This window comes from Oryzias latipes, chromosome 4 (assembly GCF_053564925.1).
Source record: "Oryzias latipes strain Hd-rR chromosome 4, Olatipes_Hd-rR_3.1".
In the NCBI taxonomy this organism is placed as follows: Eukaryota; Metazoa; Chordata; class Actinopteri; order Beloniformes; family Adrianichthyidae; genus Oryzias; species Oryzias latipes.
Window position 1 is genome coordinate 12624244 of NC_136240.1, and position 20495 is coordinate 12644738.

The window sequence follows — 20495 nt, forward strand, 5'->3', positions numbered from 1 at the left end:
AGTGCCTAGGATAGCACAAGGGTTATAGCTGTGCAAACCTTTTACGGTAATGAGTATTTGACTTTTTCTGGTTTTGCTGCATCTTATGCTTTGGTTTAACTTAGTAGTTGGAAATCTGAGAATGTTGAATTCTAAATTATTTGTTTAAGCTTGGCTGTCTCTTCCTTGTTGACGTCACAGCTGCTGTGTCAAATCTTCTGTCAGAGATGGCAAACCTAAACCAGGTTGGAAGAGTTTCATCTTTCCTTGGTCGTTTCGGCCTGCTTGCTATTTAGTTTTTTTTCCTGCTTTGGTTGTTCCTTTCACATGTGCACCACTCTGCTTGGTGGTTGGGGGTAACAAGCTGTTGATGGAGCGTAAAGTGACAGCTCGTTACTGGCTGACAGGCCGCTTTTGTCGATAGAGCCTGAGGTGTGGGAGTTGGCAAACAGTTCCAGTGAGTATCGGAGGTAAAATGCAGTTTTTCTTTGAGGTTGACAAGTTCCAATCGCATTTGAAGTATATGCATGGGTTCCCTTAAAACAGTGTTTGTTTTGTGTAATCCATGTGCTTAAATGCACATCGCTGCAGTGCTCACACAGGTTTTAACCCCAATCCTAACCGTAACTCTAACCCCACCCTAATTACTACCAAACAGCCACTTCCTTATGTTTTTGACACATTCCCTTGTATTTCTTGTAATATTAACGATAAATGATAGTCATAATTTGCTGGGATAAAGTTATCTCCTGTGAGTTGATTCCAAGAAGCGAACTAGAGAGAAATTTAGCTTTACATTTTTTAAACAAAAAATAAATAAATAAAAAATTTCAAATGTTTCACTTGTACATCATATTAGGATTGGGGTTTCAAGTTTTAATTTTTAAATCAGGTTTCTGTCCACCTAGTTTTCCACTTGGACCCTTCCCAGACCTCCACCAGGGATGGTTTTGTTTTTACAAAAATCAGTAACGCGTTTTTCTTCTCCTATTTTATTCCTTTAATAAGGGAGTTCAAAGTTTAAGCAAATAGTTGATTGTAGTATTCTACAAATATGTTTTGCAAAGATAGTACACAAGCAACCAGCAAAAATATAAAAACCCATTGAGAAAAGAAATAGCCATCCTAATTTAAGGGTTTTGGGAACTTTTGCATACCCTGTGAAAAGAAAGAAATTTAAAAAAATTAAAAAGCATCAACATTAATTTGTTATATTTAGCAAAAAATGTAAATAAATATGTTTATTGACTATGAAAAACAGTAGAAGAAACAAAACACTAAAGAAGGCTTTAGAAATGGAAGTTCTATTTCCATTTTCATGTGATGTAATATTAAAAAAAACAACAAAAATATTTTTTTTATAGTCATCTCAAATTATAATAAGATAATTTTGGAGCTGATGCAGATTTTTGCAGAGTAGGCATCAAGGTGTTCGAGGTATTTTCAAACATTTTTAGTTTTTCAATCAATTTTTCTGGTCTTTGATGTAAATATGTAAAATAAACACTTTTATACTACTAAAAAATACTGATGATAATGTATCTGGTAACAAGCGCTAGTCTAAGAAATGAAAACTTACATACAAAAATAAAAGTATATCAAACCTGCACTGCATAGCAATTGCAAACTTAGAAAAACTTAAAGATTTCAGTCAATTGTCAAAAAATATATTTCTGACTAAATGATAAAAAAAAAAACTTGTCTTCTGCTTTAGTGGCTGATGTACACCAAACATGCATATCCAGTGTTCATGTGGACACAAAACGGTGAAACTTCTGCTTCTTTTCTGTAAGGAAACAGCTTCTCAGCCTTTAAGGTTTTCTCTTTCATCCTGCATGATGCTCTCAATCTGGCTTCCCAGGCTGGAGAAACACGGACGCTCATCAAAGCCGTACAACCAGCACTGATGCATCAAGCTGTGGACCTGTAGTCAGAATGCATAAAATTAAAAAAAGAAAGTCCTCAAAAGTCAAAGGGTTATGCAGAGTGGAATTACCTTGGGTGGGCAGTTTGGAGGAGCTGGCAGCCTCCAGTTATTTTTCAAAATATTTGCCAAATGCATTGAAATGGATGCACCTTGCATGTTGTGTCCAATTTCCTGCATGTAGAGCTAAACAAACAATCATTATGGACAATCTGGAAATGAGTTTAACAAGGTATTTACAATAATATTTGACTTTCTTACTCTTTTTGGGTTGCAGTTTGGGTCACAGTAGGAGAAGATCTCGTGGAGAACAATTCCAAAGCTCCACACATCCGATTTGTGTGAGAACCTGCACTCATTGATGGACTCTGGGGCGTACCTGCATTAAATGACAGGAGCATCACTATTATGGGTCCAAAGGCACAGAAGCAGAGGTTCAATTGCAAAAAATTAAAAGACCCACTCTAATGAAAATTATATTTTTGGTGTTTTTAACGTGTTCTTGTGGCATTTTTCTGATGATGGTGGACATTTATGAAGAAAATTAAGCTTAAAATTGCATTTCTGAATATGTCTTTGTTCAAATCGTTGTGAATAAGGAGCAGAAAAAAATTCTGTTTCAAAAAGGTTGTGTTTGTTATGTAGAAAATACGAAAGGCGGGCCACAAGCTCCCTGCTGAATAGATTCATGTACGTCTTCTTTTTCCTTGTCTGAGCTGGTATCTGGCTCTAAACTGTGCAGATGGATGGCTTCAGTATTGCTCACCCTTTTTGTTGCACCAGTAATATTAGGTTGGTGTTTGAATATGTCCTCCAGAAAAATCAAAGACTGTCAAAGATGATTTCTTCTTACAAATATTTTACTAAAGGTGGAATATAAATACCAGAAGATGGGGCTTTCTCCGGGCTGTGACACTCGATAGTACTCCTTGTCAGAGGGAATAACCTTTGTCAGTCCAAAATCTGCTATTTTCACCAGAGAATCACTTGCAACAAGGACGTTTCTGGCTGCAAGATCTCGGTGGACATAACGCTGACTCTGCAGGTACTCCATCCCCTAAGAAAATTTTAGATAAAAGAAAAACCAAAAAAAATGTCAACTTCATTTAGAGTACAAAAGTGCTGTTGGAAAATAAGCTGTTGAGAATTTATTTTGAAACCTAACCTAACCACGTTCTATTCACTAGAGTCGAAACTCTTCATTTAAAGATTGTAACTCCGACCCTCACCTGACAGATCTGAGAAGCAAAAAGCAGCATCCGCCTGGTCGTGATGTTGTGTTGGTTCCTCTCCAAGTAACCAATCAGACTGCCATATGGTAGGTACTCCATCACTAAACTCATACTGCGGCGTCCTGCAAAGCAAAAGTCCAATGCAAACAAAGTTCTAAGTCTGGGTAAATGTTATCTCTGCTGAAAAAAGAACAAAGATTGTCTTACCCATGCTGTAGCAGATTCCTTTGTATTTGACAATGTAGTCAAAGTGTAAAGCACTAAGCATTTTAATCTCCCTTTGGAAGTCCTCCAGGCTCGACTGCTTGTTGGTTTGCAGCTTCTTCACAGCAACCAGCTCGCCGGTGTTATCACAAAGAGGGTCGTAACGACAAAGTTCAACACTGCCAAAGTTTCCCTGGACAAGTCACACAATTAGGTCAGGAACAAAAGAGCAAACAGATTTGTATGACGCTTCTTTACCTTTCCCAGGTGGGAGATGTAGCATAGATGTCTCTCCTCAAACAGAGGGTGCTCGAGCTCATCAGGACTGAGATTTCTGAACATTGGACTCTGCGTTACCGGCTCAGTGGAATGAAGTATCTCATAGTCTGTCGTGAAACACAGTGACGTGTTGCTTAGCTGCATGAAATGACTCCAAGACAGTTAACTTTTGGTTCTTAGAAATTCTCTCTTTATTTTTACTTACTATGATAAATGGTGAATGCACAGTTACCTGATGTGATGAGACTGTTGAGCTGACGGATGATACTGCGACAGGAAGGTCTGAACGCTGCCTCGTAGTCCATACACTGATCTATGAGATCTGCCAGCTCTGTCCACTGGGAGGGGGGCAGATGGTGCCTTTTCTCATAAAACTTCTGCTTCTGTACAAACAAATAGCAGATGATATGCAACAACCAAGCTTGTCTTCAGGCTCTTTATTAAAGCTTGATTTATCCATATTTGTTTCATTGCAATATTGTTTTGGTAAGTACTTTTCCAAATACTTTTTTCATAAAATGTCTGTTTTGCAATAATGCTTTACGTCTACAACCAAATATTATTTTCCAAAAAAATAGGAAAAATCTAAAGTCGTTCTAAAGCTCAATCAAAACCTTGGAGAACTATTGTTCTGACATAGAATATGATTAAACTGAGACTTCAATAGATCTTTTTCAAAATAACATTCAACCGTTTTTGTGATGGAACTGCACTTTTCTCTGCAGCCACTGAGTGGCAGCGACAAACATGAATAATCTGAGTGTAACCCTTGTGCTATCCTAGGCACTTTACCATTGGGAGTTGGGTCATCTAGACCCACTAGACAGTGCGCTGAACCTTTTTTCTTCATTGATTTGTGATCCTCACTGGTGTCCATGGATTACATGAAATCTTTCCACCTTTATCCACCTTTGTTATGGTAGGGAGAACACGTCAATGTAAGGGTGGGGTCATCTAAGATAGCACTTAAACGCTCTCACTTCTTGTTGAATTCATTCATTCATTCATCCTCTTCCGTTTATCCCTTTCGGGGTCACGGGGCTGCTGGAGCCAATCCTGGCCACTCATGAGCGAAGGCAGGGGACATCCTGGACAGGTCGCCAATCTGTCACAGGGTCACACATATCACACACCCATGCACACTCACATTCACACCTATGGACAATTTTGAGTAACCAATTAACCTAGGATCTTGTTGAATTGTTTTCCAAAACACTCTTTAAACAATTGCCAAAGATTTTCTAAACGATCGAATGATAATCCACACCATCAGAAAGCTCAAACAATGACGTCATTTTTGACCTCAACAGATCTCATGTCCTCTCACTGTTTAGACGTGCATTTTACCTGAAAAATTAGAAATAGGTCAACTCAGTAAAACACACAGTCAGTTGAGTCCTCCCTCCAGTAATGGTTTTACCTTTTCTAGGTTCCAGCCTTGCAGCAGGGAGTTTCCGTTGTTAAATATTTCCCACACAGTGGCACCAAAGCTCCACTTATCAGACTCCAGGATCAGGTTTTCTGGGGCCTCAAGCACCTCCGGTGCCACCCAAGGAATCCGGTCCAAGATAACTGAAGAAAAGGTGTTGGAGAGAAGAGAGTATTACAGTCCCCCACGACATTTTTTAGTTTTAGTTTTAGTTTTTTAACCAAACCTAACTAACAACCTAAATGTCTTACACAACCATATTTCAAGTTTATCTGAGGCCACTGTTTCCAAAATCTTCTCTACATGGGGGTGACCGTTGGTGCTGAGCTGGGGGGGGGGGGGGGGGCAGGGTTAGGGGCACTGACTGACAGTCTCTGTTCTCAAAAGTTTATCTGTAGCAATAAAGAGACACTCTCTGAACAATGTGTGGAATGACAAAACAAATGTGTGTACCAGACCCTGCCGTTTGATAAAATGACACACAAATCAGAAATTTGACAAAAATGCCTTGAATTCCATTATAGTTAAGGCTACACTAGTGATGCCAACGTAGCGTATTTAAATACGTGCAGCCCAACAACAAAATCCCGCCTTGGACGCAATTAGAATACATGCGGCCAACGCAGCAGCAATGTGCCATCTTCTCTTCTCTCGCATCTGAGCAGATCAGGGAGCCCCTGGGCCGTTGTGACATCATAACATCTCATTAATTTTAACAAAGCATCTTTGCGACACTTTGATTGACAGCATTTTAAAAGATGAAATACTCAGAAATGCAAAATTTTTTGGTTCTCTTTCACAATAAAAATGCCACATGTACATGTTGAAAACTCAAAAAACATGATTTTCATCCGAGGGGGACTTTAATCATTTGTTTGTTGTTGTTTGGAACCCCGTTAACCCTTGCGCTATCTTAGATGACCCCACCCTTACATTGACGTGTTCTCCCAACCATGACAAAGGTGGATAAAGGTGGAAAGATTTCATGTAATCCATGGACACCAGTGAAGATCACAAATCATTGAAGAAAAAAAGTTCTGTCTAGTGGGTCTAGATGACCCAACTCCCAATGGTAAAGTGCCTAGGATAGCACTAGGGTTAAATACAACAAACATTTACAGCTATTTTAAAAAGCAAGACATTAGAAATACATAAACAACTACATATCTTTTTGTTCGTGCATGAGCACTTATTTTGACAGAAGCACCCATGTTTCTTGACAGTTGATGCAGAAAAGCAAGCTTCAGAATAAATAACTTCTAGAAGCACAGAAGACAAATGTCTTCTGTGTCTTCTCACGGCTTTTTACCTTTTAGTTAACATTTATTAAATAGAGTAAATCTTCAAAGTAGGAGTGGTTGTGTAATCAAAAATGCTAAAAGATTAAATAAAAAATCTGGAATCTGTAGTAGAAAATGTACCTTTTTACTCTGTTTGGTTTCATTGGAAAACACTTAAATAAATCACTTGAAACAGTTACAAATTGAAACAAATTGGGTTTGATTTGACAATCAGCTGTACTCATATAAATGTTTTGTAATGATAAACCTCAACTCTTAGGAACATTTTCCTCACATTTCACAACAGAGTCCCAATTTTGTTTATTAATTTATTTATTTATTTTTAAGGTTTTTAGAGATATTTTGGGTCTAAAGAAAAAATCTTTATTTGATTGTAACATAATTGTATTTTAATGGTACATCATGTTTATTGATATTTGTAATTGTTGTTTTTAGCTTTTTAGGCAAAGAATTTTAACACCTGTTCAGGAACAACATGAAAAATAGCTGCTGTGCTAATTCTGGCTCATTGCAGTGATAGAAAACATAATAAATAAATAAAACAAATGTAATTAAACATAAATGTGGGCTTTACCATCCTTGTCCAGCATGGCCACACTAATGCCGGGATCGCTCAGCTTGATGAAGGGAGAGCTGCCCTTGTCACCTTCTCTCGCCAGCAGCAGATTTTTTGCACAAATGTTTCCGTGAACAATGTTGTGTTCCTCCTGCAACAACATCGAATGTCACCTTGGACTTCTGTTGCTTTTTAAAACATTCTTGCCTCTATTTCACAGTTTACAACATTAAAAAACAAATCTCCCCACAAACTTGAGATGTTTTTCTTACCAGAAAGCTGAGGGCGCACGCAAGCTGCTTGGCCACATTGAGTTTCCAGCTCACTGACACAGATCTCGCCCTTTTCAAATAAAGGTCAAGGGCCCCATGCTTGACAAACTCCTGCACTATGATGTCTGAAAGACACAGCAAGATCTGTTTCCACAGCTGTACTTCCAACAGAGGGTCTTAAACGGTCACTCATGAGAACAGAGAGTCAGCTGGATGTGTGTCCCCATTTTAACTTTATATCATTTCCATGAAACAGTTCATCCGCACTAACTTGGCTTGTTCAGTTTAGTGGTTTACAGTTACTCAAACGAAGGAGTAGACTTTGTTTGAATTACACAAAAAACATCTAGTATTTATCATTTGAACGCATTAGTAATTATTTAGTTTAGAAAAATCTAACAGCATGGGATGAAATGTTTCTTTGCGGCCCTCAAATGAACCAACAGAAAACGTTATATTGCAACTTACTCTTTACTCCATGAACACTAACACCGTACACAAAGAGGAGGTGTTTGTGTGAAATCTGAGTCATCAAACTTGCGGCCTCGAAGAACGACTGGAAGAAAGAGGACGTTCATAAAACATCATGCAGTAGGTGTGTTCCTCTACAACTAATCCATTTATTATCCACATTCTTTTGAAACTAACCTCCCAGTAGTTTTTGTGAGCAGCATCAAGTTCTTTCAAGAGAACTTCTGTCTGGTGTTTCTCCCCGTCAAGTGTGTAGGTTTTGTAACCTTTAAAAATTCGTGTGAAGGATCCCTGTCCAAGGCTTTCAACCTAAAAGAGAAAATCTGATCAAAAAAATGGCTTTCGAGTTGCCTATTGCATAAATAAAAACAGCCTGTCGTCAGTGCAATATTAGAATCTGAAGGTCAAAATTCAGGATTGAACTATTTCTGAGTGAGACTTTGTGAGAGCTTTTCCTTCCCCCAAAATGGCCTCGTTTCATTTGTGTTTTCCACATCCTGGTTTTGGGAAATCTTGGACTCAAAGGAGCCAAGCGGGTTGCAGGGTTTTCCTCTTTTTCTCTACCACTGGGGATCCCAGGTCAAGGTCTGTTGAGAGATTCTGGATTTTGGTTTCCTTAGGGTGTGGCAGATCCAACCCCATCTTCTCCTTCTGATCTCTTCTTCCACTGGTTTGTTCTTTGTTGCTGATGGTTCCCAGCCAGTGGATCTTAGGGATTCTTTTTCGACAGGAATTGATAAAAGTCTGCATTCTCTTGATAGTTATTTTTGTCTCAGTTCTGTACATAAGAACAGACTTGATGTTAAGGCCGTGTCACGCACCCAATATGTACATTTTGCGCATTTTCCACGCATGGAATTTCTGTTTGTCTTGATACATGAGTGATATCCATAATTCACAAGTGTTTCTTGTGTATGTCATTCATTGCTGTGTGCATGTATGATATCCGTTGATGGGTCTTTAGCTGAATTCGGTCTTAAGCTGTTCAAAATTTTTGTTTGGTTGAGAATTATGCAGTTTATTGGCATTTCATGTAGCTTATACACAATTATTACGTAAATCTTATGCAGTTGTGCAGGATTTTTGTGAGATGCATACGTAAATTGTGGCTTTCCATGACCGTTCCACGCATGTACTAATGATGTACAATTTTTATGTTGCGTATGGTAAGATACATGAAGGTCTCCAACTTTTCCAAATTTTTGTCACAGAGCTTCACTGACTGTCCTGGGAGAGCTGATCTTTAGGATCTTGGTCTTCTGGGGTTGGAGTTGTTTTGACAAAATAGTTTAGCTGTTTTCGCAGCAGGCAGGACTGAGGCAGTTTATCCTTAGAGGACAGAAATGAGGAATCAGGAAGTGTTGTTATTAATCAGGAGTCTGCAGAAAATAACACTTAATGTAATCAAAGTATGATGTATGGGGAAAGAAAAGGGGTACACCCCTTCATGTTTTAACATTAATATTTTACTATTATCAAGACTAAAGAGGAATAAAAAAAAGGTTGGCTGGTAAATGTTCGTGAAGTTGGAGAACAATTCCTAAATCCAAATTCTGACTGTTTGAAACTCTCCCTGCTTTTTATGTGAGTTCCCTGCCAAAGGCATCCCTTAATTCTGGTCTTGTGTGTTTAAATGTCGGAATGAATTGACCATGGGGCCGTATTGACACACTCACCCATTTCAGGTCTTCATATTTGATCATCTGGAACTGGATGTGGCTGAACTTGTTCCTGTCTGGTATCGGCGACCCCTGAACCTCAACAGCGCTGCTGTTGCGTATGATGATCAGGTTGGTGAGCTCTTTAAAAGCAAAAACAGGCAAGACGTATTTTTTTAAGATATAAAAAACAATTCAAAAATACTCAATTCAGAGGAAAAAAAACATTAGCTGATTCTTCATTATAAATAATTCACCGTGAATTAGGCTGTAGTGGTCGGTACGTTTACTCTGCATGTTGAAAACTTAAGGTAAAATAGTATTTGATGGGTAAAAATGACAAGACTTCTGAAAAATGATAGAAAACAGCCTGTTGATGTGGGAGTGGAGCAATACCTTTGGGCCGAGGTGGGCAGCAGCGAGCTAACTTGACAGGTATCTCAGCCAACAGCAGCATGTTCATTTGATAATAGCTGGTGAGCTCCTTTAAGCTGGAAAAGAACTTCTGGACACCAGGGAGGGTGTAGTGCTCATTTTTAATGATTAGACAGTCTTTGTAATCTAAGCCGAGCTCGGTCTGCAATAACAAACAAAGAAAACAATCAAGTTTTAGAAATATGTATTCAGTTGAAACTTCAGTCCCTTAACTTGATGGGATTTGGTTATAGAAGCTAAAAAAAGGTGTTATAAAGTATGATTGCATTAAAATGAGGATAGTCCATGGACCCTTTTCAAATGTTCATCATAATTACTTCTTTGTGTGTTTTTATTCTTTATTTTTTGCCTTAACACACAGCACGCTCAGTTGTCAACCAAAGACCAAAGATAACAAAACTGCTTGAAAAGATCCTGCGGTTCCAAATTCTGCTCACTTGGGGCGGGATGGGTAACTAGTTTAATAAACTGGCTGGTCCTGCTATCCTCTGATTCCTCACCACATCACCTTCACCTTGAAAGTTTTCTTCCAACCCTTGCTCTCAAGCAGACCAAGGTTTGCCGGTTTGCAGGACGCTCATACAAGCTTAGCTGAGCTTTCAGACATGCCAAACAAACTGGACTATCCAAGAAATAAACGATATCTGGTGCAAATGAAATATGATTTCACCTTTTAAAGTATGATCATGCATTCCTACCTGAACACAGACTGTGAGGAAGTATTTGCCATAGTTTTTGGGACTCTGTCGAAGAAGAAAGGTGCCACCTCTGCACCCTGACTTTTTCAGCTTGTTCACTGCAAACTCTGAACTGATGTGGAAGACATTTTATGGTTAAAAATATGACAACTATTTCACATAAACACTCGTGTTCAAATGACTTACGTGATTGGGCCGTGGCAGTCATTTTTGTTTCTGTATAGAATACTCGGAGGTGCAATGTCTTGGCAGAAAAAGTTGTTTGAGTCTGTGGTCAGTCTGAAGTAGCCATCCACAAGAGACACAAAGGAAAAGGCCTCCTTGAGACTCTTAAAGTTTACTTCCTGTTGAAAAAAAGTCACATTCATCCAAAATCAGTGAGGAAAAACTGGGCAGGAATCAGGCAGGAATCTTAGTAATTCTTCATTCGTTCAGACTTTTACCAAACATCTGTCGTCCTTGTGAGTTATTGTGACCATTCTGCTGTCTTGAGAAGCTTGGTCCTGGCAAACCCTCTTTATACTGATGTCAATAATTTCCCCAAAATCACAGAAGGTCTCCCATTTCTGAGGTCAGAAGAAGTTAAAAAGATTTAGGGTTCATTTTTAAGCAAATAATTTCCTTATTTATTCTGCATCTGAGACTCTGTATAAAAGATGTTTATAGTTTATGTGACGTACAATTTTAAAAACCCTCTCCGATCATCTTTTGAGACAAATGTTCCCAGTGGTCTTTTAACTGTGTTCATGTTGTTTTTAGTCAAAAAACTCCTTCCCTCTCGCTGAGAGCTTGTGGCAGGAAGCTTGTAGTTTAGTATCTACGTCACAAATACGATATTTTTCAAACTGCCTTTTATTTGTCGGATTTGCAATCATTTGAATAAATAAATACTCTAAAAAGCAACATTAATCTTAATTATTTTTAATATGTGTCCTCTATTGTCAGAAAAATGCATCAAGAACATGTTAAAAACACCAGAAACATATTTTCCACTGGAGTGGGTCTCAGATGCCTTATATTTCATATATATATTTCATAATTGGTCATTAAAGACAAAGCTGGAGTGTATCAATGTCATCCATTCAGTACGAAGTAGTTCCTGCAGTTTTAAAAAGACAGGTCCATTTTTCAATGGCCTACTGTTTCACCAATCCGTGGACCAATTTCATAAAATGAAAAAAGGACATGTATTCATAAATTCATAGAAGAAAGTTTCTGATGTTTTTTCCCACCTAAACACAGAAGACAAAAAACTCACGGCTTTTTACCTTTTAGTTAACATTTATTAAATTGAGTAAATCTTCAAAGTAGAAGTGGTTGTGCAATCAAAAATGCTAAAAGATTTAAGAAAAAATCTGGAATCTGCAGTAGAAAATGTACCTTTTTACTCTGTTTGGTTTCATTGGAAAACACTTAAATAAATCACTTGAAACAGTTACAAATTGAAACAAATTGGGTTTGATTTGACAATCAGCTGTACTCATATAAATGTTTTGTAATGATAAACATCAACTCTTAGGAAAATTTTCCTCACATTTCACAACAGAGTTCCAATTTTGTTTATTAGTTTATTTATTTATTTTTAAGGTTTTTAGAGATATTTTGGGTCTAAATTTTTGCATAATTCTAGAGTTAGTACATTTTTGTTATTGTGCTTTTCTCCACCCATCTACAACATTTTGTCTTACCGGGGGGCCGTCAGAATCATCATCTCCACTGGTTTGAATTCCTGTGTCTCCTGTGACCCGCACAAGTTTGAATGGCGCCTTTGATTGAGAAGAAAAATGGCTCACATGGAAGGTCTCACTTCCCATCGAAGGCTCAATGCCAGCCAGTTCCATCAGGTATTTGATTTTTAAACTGCACTCATCCACTGAACAGTTTCCAAGTTTCTTTAAGAAGCGCTTGAGCGTGTTCCTGATTCTGTAACGGTCCAGGCGGTTTCGTTTCTGGATGTCATGGCGATGTGACTTGGGAAGACAAGATTTATAGCTGAAGAAGAGTATTTGATTAGAAATAATGTCCACAATCTGGCAAAAGTCTTGTTTTTACTTGGTTATTTAACTTCTGTAGTTTACTGGATGTTACTAAATGTTATTCTTCTGTGATCTAAAGACAAACTAAAGCAAAAATATATATATAAAAAAATATATATATATATATATATATATATATATATATATATATATATATATATATATATATATATATATATATATATATATATATATATATATATATATATATATATATATATATATATATATATGATTTATTCCTTAAGCTCCTGTTCCTGACTCACCTGACAGTTTTGCAGAGCTCTCTTATGCTCTGGTGGCGTTCTTTTGCCATTCTCCATAGGTCCAACACAGCAAGGCCCAGACATTCTTCTTGGACACTCAAAGGTGGCTCCACTCCACATCTGCTGGAGATGAAATCGCTGCGCATCTAAGTGAAACAAATACACAATGATGAGTGTCACATTTACCCCCAACCAGATTTGTTATGCCCTTTTTCATGACATCAGAGGTGAATTCCTAAAACTAAAAAAGAAAAGATTAACCATTTTGTGTTGGATTGTGGAAATAATAAGTAATAATAATAATAAGTTTTTCTATAAGTTTATATAGCTACACCTTTTGTTAACTTTTTTGTTTTTCTTTGACGGTTGTTATGGCATTTGTGCTAATCTGTTCACTTTTTAGCCTACTTTACATTAAAAAACATTCAAGAATGTTTTTATGGCATCTGATTGAACACATAGATATCAAATAATGCATTGATTAGAATATAAAGAAAAATGAAAAAAGATGTTAGATAAAGGCCCGTACACACCAGGACGAGTATTCGCCAGGCGTTATTATTCGCCAGCGTTTTTCGCCACGTCTTTTGTGTTCACACCCAGGCGATTTTCGCTGCCGATGAGGCGAGCGAACATGCAATTTCCTTCCCTGACATTAGATGGCGCTTAATGTAAACAGAAATACTCCTGTACACAAGGTGGCGCTGCGCAACTTTACGATTCTTAAAGTCGCTTTTCACTCAGAAGAAGAGAGCAAGTATTTACGCGCTTGTCAGAATCATACAAAGAAAACATGAATATTTCAAGCATCAGTAGCTCCAACTGGTGCTTGGTTCGGGGATATTTAAGAATGTCCGTCATTATTTCTTCGCGGCAGTGTAGACGCTACTTGGCGTCTAACTTCTTCGCTGGTATGTGTGCTCAGCAAGGCAGTTTTGTGTTTGAGCGCCCCCAAGTTGTGTTTTACTGTAACTTCAGAAGCTCCAGACACGTTGGCAAAAGCGCCATTCTCATTGGTCGAATAGATTTCGACGCGACGCGTCGGGAAAAAAAAACGAACCCGAGGCGTTTTTTTTTTTTGACGCTTTGGCGCTTGCCGTTTTTTCGCGTCGGTGTGCACACTCACATTGGTGCCCTTTGTTTAGTCACGAGGCGTTAAACGTCGGCGAAAATCGCCGGCGAAATTCGTCCCGGTGTGAACAGGCCTTAATGATGTTATATCTTTTTAAAAATATATTTTTGCCTAAATTACAAAAGGGCTTAATTCAAATATACACCTAGTGTGCCAAAAGATTCACAACCCTTATTGTAACATTAAAATATGTCCAACACAGGAGTCTTTCAGCTCTCATCTGTTTGCTTAGCTGTTGGACAGGACAAGTAAAAATATAATAATAATAACAATAATTATATATATATATATATATATATATATATATATATATATATATATATATATATAATTTTTTTTTTGCACAGCTGCCATTATGCGGTTCTTATTAGATCACGTGCAGATTATTTATCAAGTAACTGAATGGAGTGCCATTGATAATGCTCAGAAAATATATTTTTAAAAAACATTTAAAGGAATGACACATTCTTGTAACAGATCTGTCCTACTTATTGATTATCATCAAGACATATTGTCATGTAAAACCAATAATCGTTGCTACACATCAAGTCAGAAAGATTTTAAAGTATAGGCATAACTCCTTGTATACAGTTTTCCAACCAGTTTCAAATAGTCTAAACTGAATGTAAGACATCTTACTATGATTTCTTTTTTAATAAATTTTTTTGACAATGAACAAACTTAATTTCTTGACAAACAGGGTCAATCAGATATATGACTTTGTACTTTACCTGAGCAAAAAGATAATCAATGACGTTGTAGTCGAGCACTGGACTGATTCTGTCTCTTGTTAGACTGTAGCGGCATGATGCTCTTGATCCTTGACCTAACCAGTTTCTAAAGAAAAACCTGGACAAGAAAGACAATAACTCTTACTCTTGATTAAGAGCTGCAAATTTTCTGTTACGTAAATCCATTTAGTCTCCTGATGTGTTGTCTTTCACTGCAGGCGAGTACTAGGGAGCAACTTGATATTTTCCTGCTGAATCTAAATAAAGACAAAAATGACAAAAAAGTTGCTTCCAAGATAGAAACTAATGATGAATTGTAAAAACAGAATACAAGTACCTTAAGTATAATTTATTGGAAGTAATCATTTTTAAATTGTATTTAAACCTGATTATTGTTTTCCATGGAGGCTGGAGAACGGCCATGCATTCACATGAGCAAATGCAAACGCACTGGACCCAAACAGAGTTTCCTGGTTTTGAGGCATCAGTGCTGAGACGACTGTTTTTTCTTTCTTTCAGATACTCTCTTCAGAGGTCACCACTGCAAATCCTCTCCATCTAACCTTCCCCACTCATATCAATTACCCTCAAGTCCTCCTTCACTGCATCCTTGAACCTCCTCTTTGGTTTTCCTCTTGCTCTTAGTACTTAAAGTCCTCTTTCTTCCCCTCTGCTCCCTTTAATCTCCCCGCTCCACTTCAGTCTGTTTCATGCACACAAAGATAATCTGTTTTTCTGTAACTGACTTTAATTTCTCTTATTTCCAGAACAAACCTCCTCCTCTGTAGATGTTCCTGCTTTCACTATAGATCACAGTGTCATCTGCAAACATCATGGTTAGGGTCAGAGCTGAAGCTAAATCAAATATGTGTCTGGGTCAAGTCTAATATCTAAAGTGCAACTGAACCAGAGCACCATTAACTAAAGCAAGAGTTTGGTGAATGTTCGGATTACAATTGATAGTCCCGGGAGATGTTGTACGTCTAGAAATGTTATCTTAAAAGCTGAAAATGTTTATTTGCTTTATATATTTTTTACTCAACCAAGATAACAAATATACCACACATCATATTGTGCTCTGGCTTTGATATTAGAGTAATTTACCTGACTCTAAAGTGGACTTCTAAATTTTCATCTGAGTCAAACATGTGCGATGGAGGATACCAAAATGACATATCTGCAGATGTCAATCCAAAGAGGTCAATGTACACAGGTAAGATTCCTGGGGGGGAAACAAAGGTATAATGAAACAGCATTTAGTCATTGACGATGATGGTTATCAGAAGCTTTGAACCAGCCTCTTTTTATTTTATTTATTTTCTTCAATCTCACCGCATATCTCTCCTGCTTTGATGCAGACATTTTCAGCAGAAATCTGTTTGGAGGAAATGTGTATTGTCGTTCCAGCCTTTGTGTCAGGAAAGTAGTAGAGGTGCACTTGTAAACCGGGGGTCACACTGGAACTGGACGTCTGACTCCCTCCCCGGTCTCTGATCACCAAAGGGGTAGAGTCCTCCTCCCTCTTATTCAAAGGCATTTTCCACGACAGCTCTAATCAACAGACCATAAAGTTCATAAAGTATTACAATGAGGTGTGTGACGAAAGCTCCATTTACATCAATTGAACCAGTTTAGGTTGAGTCAGCACCGAGTGGGCTTTAAGCAGTACTATGAATCTGGAGTATATATAATGGAAATAGTTCTAACTAATTTTCAGTTCAAATTTAATGACAAAAGCAGTAAAAATGATTTTTTTTTATTGGAATGTCCAATGTAACTCATTCGTAGGCAGTTTAAATGCAGGGGACGGAGCCATTTTCCAGCCTCTTGATCTTTTGTCTAAACGATTCACAAGTATAGACCATTTAGAGTCTAAAAAAGGGATTTGAAGCAATTAGCTAGAAACAAGGCTCCATTCAAAAGCCTTTCTGACACAGCGGTACTCTGCAACAGCAGGTAGTATTGGGTCACTGCTGCATGTAAGACATTTAATCTCTTCTTACAACCTGATCTGGCTGCCCACAAACTTAGGCTTGTTCTTTTCAGACTCAGAAAACCAGAGATCCACATTCGGAGAATATCAGGGGGATGATTTGTCTTGTCCGCAACCTTTCATTTTTTTTGACATTCTGTCATTTCATCAACTTGGATAGGTTAAAACAACACATAAAGTGTATTACTTTAATGCTTAGCAAAAGTTTAATTTTTTCTTGGTCAGATCCCCCAAAATTGTTAAATAAAAATCCCAATTTTTTTTGTTTTTTTCTTAACTTGTCCTGTCCAACAACCGAGCAAACAGATCAGAGCTAAAGGCCTTTTGTTTTGGACAGATTTTACTATTACAATATGGGGTTATAGATCTTGGTAATCAAGGTGTATTTATATTATAAGCCCCTTTTGTTTTAGTTTTATTATAATTTTTATTTATTAATCACATTGTTTAACACATTATATATTAGGTACTTGTGTGTGTATATATATAAAGGACCCGAGCTTGTGTGAGAAACCACCTGCAGAGGGTTGAGAGGGGCGTTAAGTTTATATATATATATATATAGAGAGAGAGAGAGAGAGAGAGAGAGAGAGAGAGAGAGAGAGAGAGAGATATAGATATATATATATATATATATATAGAGAGAGAGAGAGAGATATAGATATAGATATAGATATAGATATATAGATATATATATGTGTGTGTTCTTTTTTTTTACAGTGGTGCAGCAGTAGGTTGGTTGACATCTGATTAGAAGATTGCAGGTGAGATTATAAACTGTGTGTCAGTGGGTTAGGAGGGAGGGATAAAGCCGACAGGTAGCAGTGTGACAGTGTGCACGTGTGGGTGGAGATGCAAGCATGCTGCCAAAGTGAACCATGTGTCCATTTGGGGGACAAGATCCTCCCAAGCCTGACCGGCCAGACCAGGAGAGAGGGGGCAGGAGACCCCAGATCTTGGAGCAATGAGCAAGGGAGGCTGCCCACCCACCCGTCCAGGTGCAGAGGAGGCCCCCCCTACGGGGATCCCACCAGCATAGCGGAGCAGGGCAAGCTCACTCAGTCGGACCCGACGGCAGCCATTGGGGTCACCAGTCGCTGGATGCAGACACGCGGGCAAAAGACGGAGTCAGGACCCAGAGACCCAGGGGCCGCCCACCACCCAGTTGGAGTCTCATCACCACAGGCCAGAGCAGGCCCAGGCGCCCGATACAGGCGGCCCAAAGACGACGCAATCGAAGCTCCACCCCTGCCCCCCCAGACACTACACTATCCTCTACAACACCCCTCACCCTACACCTTCCTCAACTTCTCCTCCCGTATCCGCCCCTGGTGCCCTCCCCACCCTGCAGAGGGGAGGCAGAGCCCAAACAGGCCCCCGCAAGGTAGCCACCGGCCCTGTCCCACCCATGCACTCTCACACACATATATTCTTCTGGTTGCCCCCCTCGTCACCACACAGTAACCCCCGCCGGCTGACCGACCCCCCAGCGCAGCATGCCCGGCCACTGCCCCGGCCAACATGATCCCCACAAGCCAGACTGCCTTGAGAGGACCCAGGCGGGTGAAAACCAGCCGCTCCTCCCTATCCCACCTATGCATTGTGGTGTGGGTGTGAAGTGTGTGCGCTGCAGGTAAATTAGGTCTCCAGTGGGGTGGCAGGCCCCACTGCTGCCAAACAGCAGAGCCTTCCCACTCTGGGGTCCCTCTGTGTGGTGTGTATTTGTTGTGTGTGTGATGCCAACATACAGTGTGTGGTGTCTAAAGTGAAAATTAAAATTGTGGGGCGGACCAGTGAGAGACGGGTCCGGGTTTTTCACCATGCCCTCCTCCACCAGCCCACCCCCGCAAGGCCCTAGATGAATGAAGGTGTCTAATATGCAAGTAAAAGTGGAATGGAGGGCGGATGCCGATGAGGCCCCAAAGAAAGCCGCCCCCGGTAAACCCCGCCGGCATGACCCACCCATCCAACTCCCAGAGCCCTAGGTGTGTGTGTGCATAATTTGTTAGGGTGGGAGCAGGAAGGAGTAGGCGGATGGGAACAACCTAGGAGAGAGGGCTTCCCCTGGGCAACTGGCCCCCTAGCCAGCCGCAGTTGGTGTCTCCACTTCCCAGGGCGACCGTGCAGCCAGGAGGTGACCAGCCAGCCGCTTACAGAGGCCAAGCCAGTGCCAGTGCAGAGAGACAGTCACCAAGGGAGGGACCCAGTGCTGCATCCAAAGGACAGGAGGTCCAGCACCACAACTCATGCCCCTGACATAACTGAGGGACCAGCACAATGCCCCCATCCCAGGGCGCCCCCACCCCCCAAATAAAAAAATAAAAAAGACCTTCACACCAAGAGCCAAATAAATAAATATAGCAAAATGAAATATATGAAACCCTTTACCTCTTGGTTGTGGATGCATCACTGACCCCCGGGGCGCCAGGCCAAGGCGGTGGCAAGGACCGCGCAGGACCCAGCAGGGCACGGGCAAAACACTGGCCAAGGTAGCTGGCCCCCAGGACCCTAAGCCCCCCCCCAACTCACGCCAAACACCCAACACGGCCCCTGGCCACCAATCCCAAACTTTTTAAAACTGTTTTTCTGAGATACATATTTACACTTATGGACAAGTTGTGGAAATCACTAAGAAATACCCTACATCAAGGGCAAGTGGGTGGTAGAAGCGTAAGTTTGATAAGTGGCGTATACTCATAGGGTGCTTTTAAACCTTCTACAAAGCCCAAAGTTCTTAAAAGTGCTATAAACTCACAGCTGCACACATCAATACACCAATGGTGTCCGCCGTCACTGCAGGGATGCTGACAAAAACGAAGGGATTGACTTAAATTATCTAATTTTTTATTTTATTTTAGATAACATCAAAAATTAATGTAGTTTTTTTTGCGTGCAGTAATTTCCACTGAAGAATTGTGGGAATTTCCTCTGCAACTCATAAAACTACCTTGTCCGAATCGAGAACAGTCTAAAGACATATGTATTCACTATGTCATTACATCCTGTATTGTTCTACACACAGGATTAGGGTTCCTGGTAAAAACACATTGTTTACCAAAGGTAAGGGAAGTGTAAAAATAAATGAGGTAAATGTGTAGGCTGTCTATATTCTTTAATAGCTGAACATTTCTAGTCCTCTTATAAGAGAACAAGCATTTAACCTAAGTTATTGCAGTCTAGTGCGACTCAGAAAAGCGAACTCTGATGAAAAATAAGAATAAACAGCTTTTATACTCACAACTTCAGAGTGTCCTGTGATTTTCCAGGCTGTTTTCTTTAGCTGGTCTCTTTAAATATAGGTAAATAATGTTATTCTTTGCGAGTTTGTCTCTCTAGAGCAGGTCTTCCTCTTTAACTAGTGTGCTTTCAGTTGTTCTGTTGTGGGGGCGCGTGAGTTGACAGGAAGTTCATATGATTTCCTGATTTTGACATGGCGTTTGACAGGCGCTTCTAGTCAACTGTTTTTTTCACCTCTGACATCAGACTGAACTACAAAATGTTAAATAGTTTGTATTTTGTATTTCTCCCCGGAAGTTACCAATATGTGCCTTGTTTTACAATTTAGTCAAAGATCCAGTATTTTTAAATGTAACTTTAGCAATTCAATAACTGTTTTTGAATCAGCTTCTTTCTCTCTTGTCAATGTAGGGTTAGAGTAAGCAGGTTTTACAGTTTTACTTGTGTTTCATTTAAAAAATAATAATAATCTCAGCGGCACAAAAGCTTTAGTGACAATAAAGCAATACAAATAGGAAAAAGAATGCAAAGTATAAAAAACATAAACAACAATAAAAAATAAAATACTATAATACAAAGCATAAGTATCAAAGTTTAAGTAAGATGCAGAGGAAGGGCAGAATGACGCCACATGTGAATACAGCCACCAGAGTAGAATTTTG

The 20495-nt window shown here is 39.3% G+C and overlaps 1 protein-coding gene across 1 annotated transcript; it reads right to left on the reverse strand.

The window, feature by feature from the left end:
• Positions 1 to 955: 955 nt before the first annotated feature.
• On the reverse strand, positions 956 to 19979 carry jak3 (Janus kinase 3 (a protein tyrosine kinase, leukocyte)). Its single transcript, XM_023954186.2, has 24 exons — positions 19835 to 19979; positions 15936 to 16154; positions 15708 to 15825; positions 14604 to 14721; positions 12741 to 12886; positions 12127 to 12430; positions 10882 to 11004; positions 10625 to 10782; positions 10439 to 10550; positions 9702 to 9882; positions 9324 to 9448; positions 7825 to 7956; positions 7645 to 7732; positions 7177 to 7301; positions 6923 to 7055; positions 5039 to 5190; positions 3851 to 4001; positions 3598 to 3725; positions 3343 to 3532; positions 3133 to 3257; positions 2788 to 2960; positions 2165 to 2282; positions 1976 to 2089; positions 956 to 1903 (listed from the first exon to the last, which is right to left on the reverse strand). The coding sequence occupies exons 2-24, from the start codon at positions 16138 to 16140 to the stop codon at positions 1784 to 1786; spliced, it is 3339 nt and encodes a 1112-aa protein (XP_023809954.1). The 5' UTR covers positions 16141 to 16154; positions 19835 to 19979; the 3' UTR covers positions 956 to 1783.
• Positions 19980 to 20495: the final 516 nt, after the last annotated feature.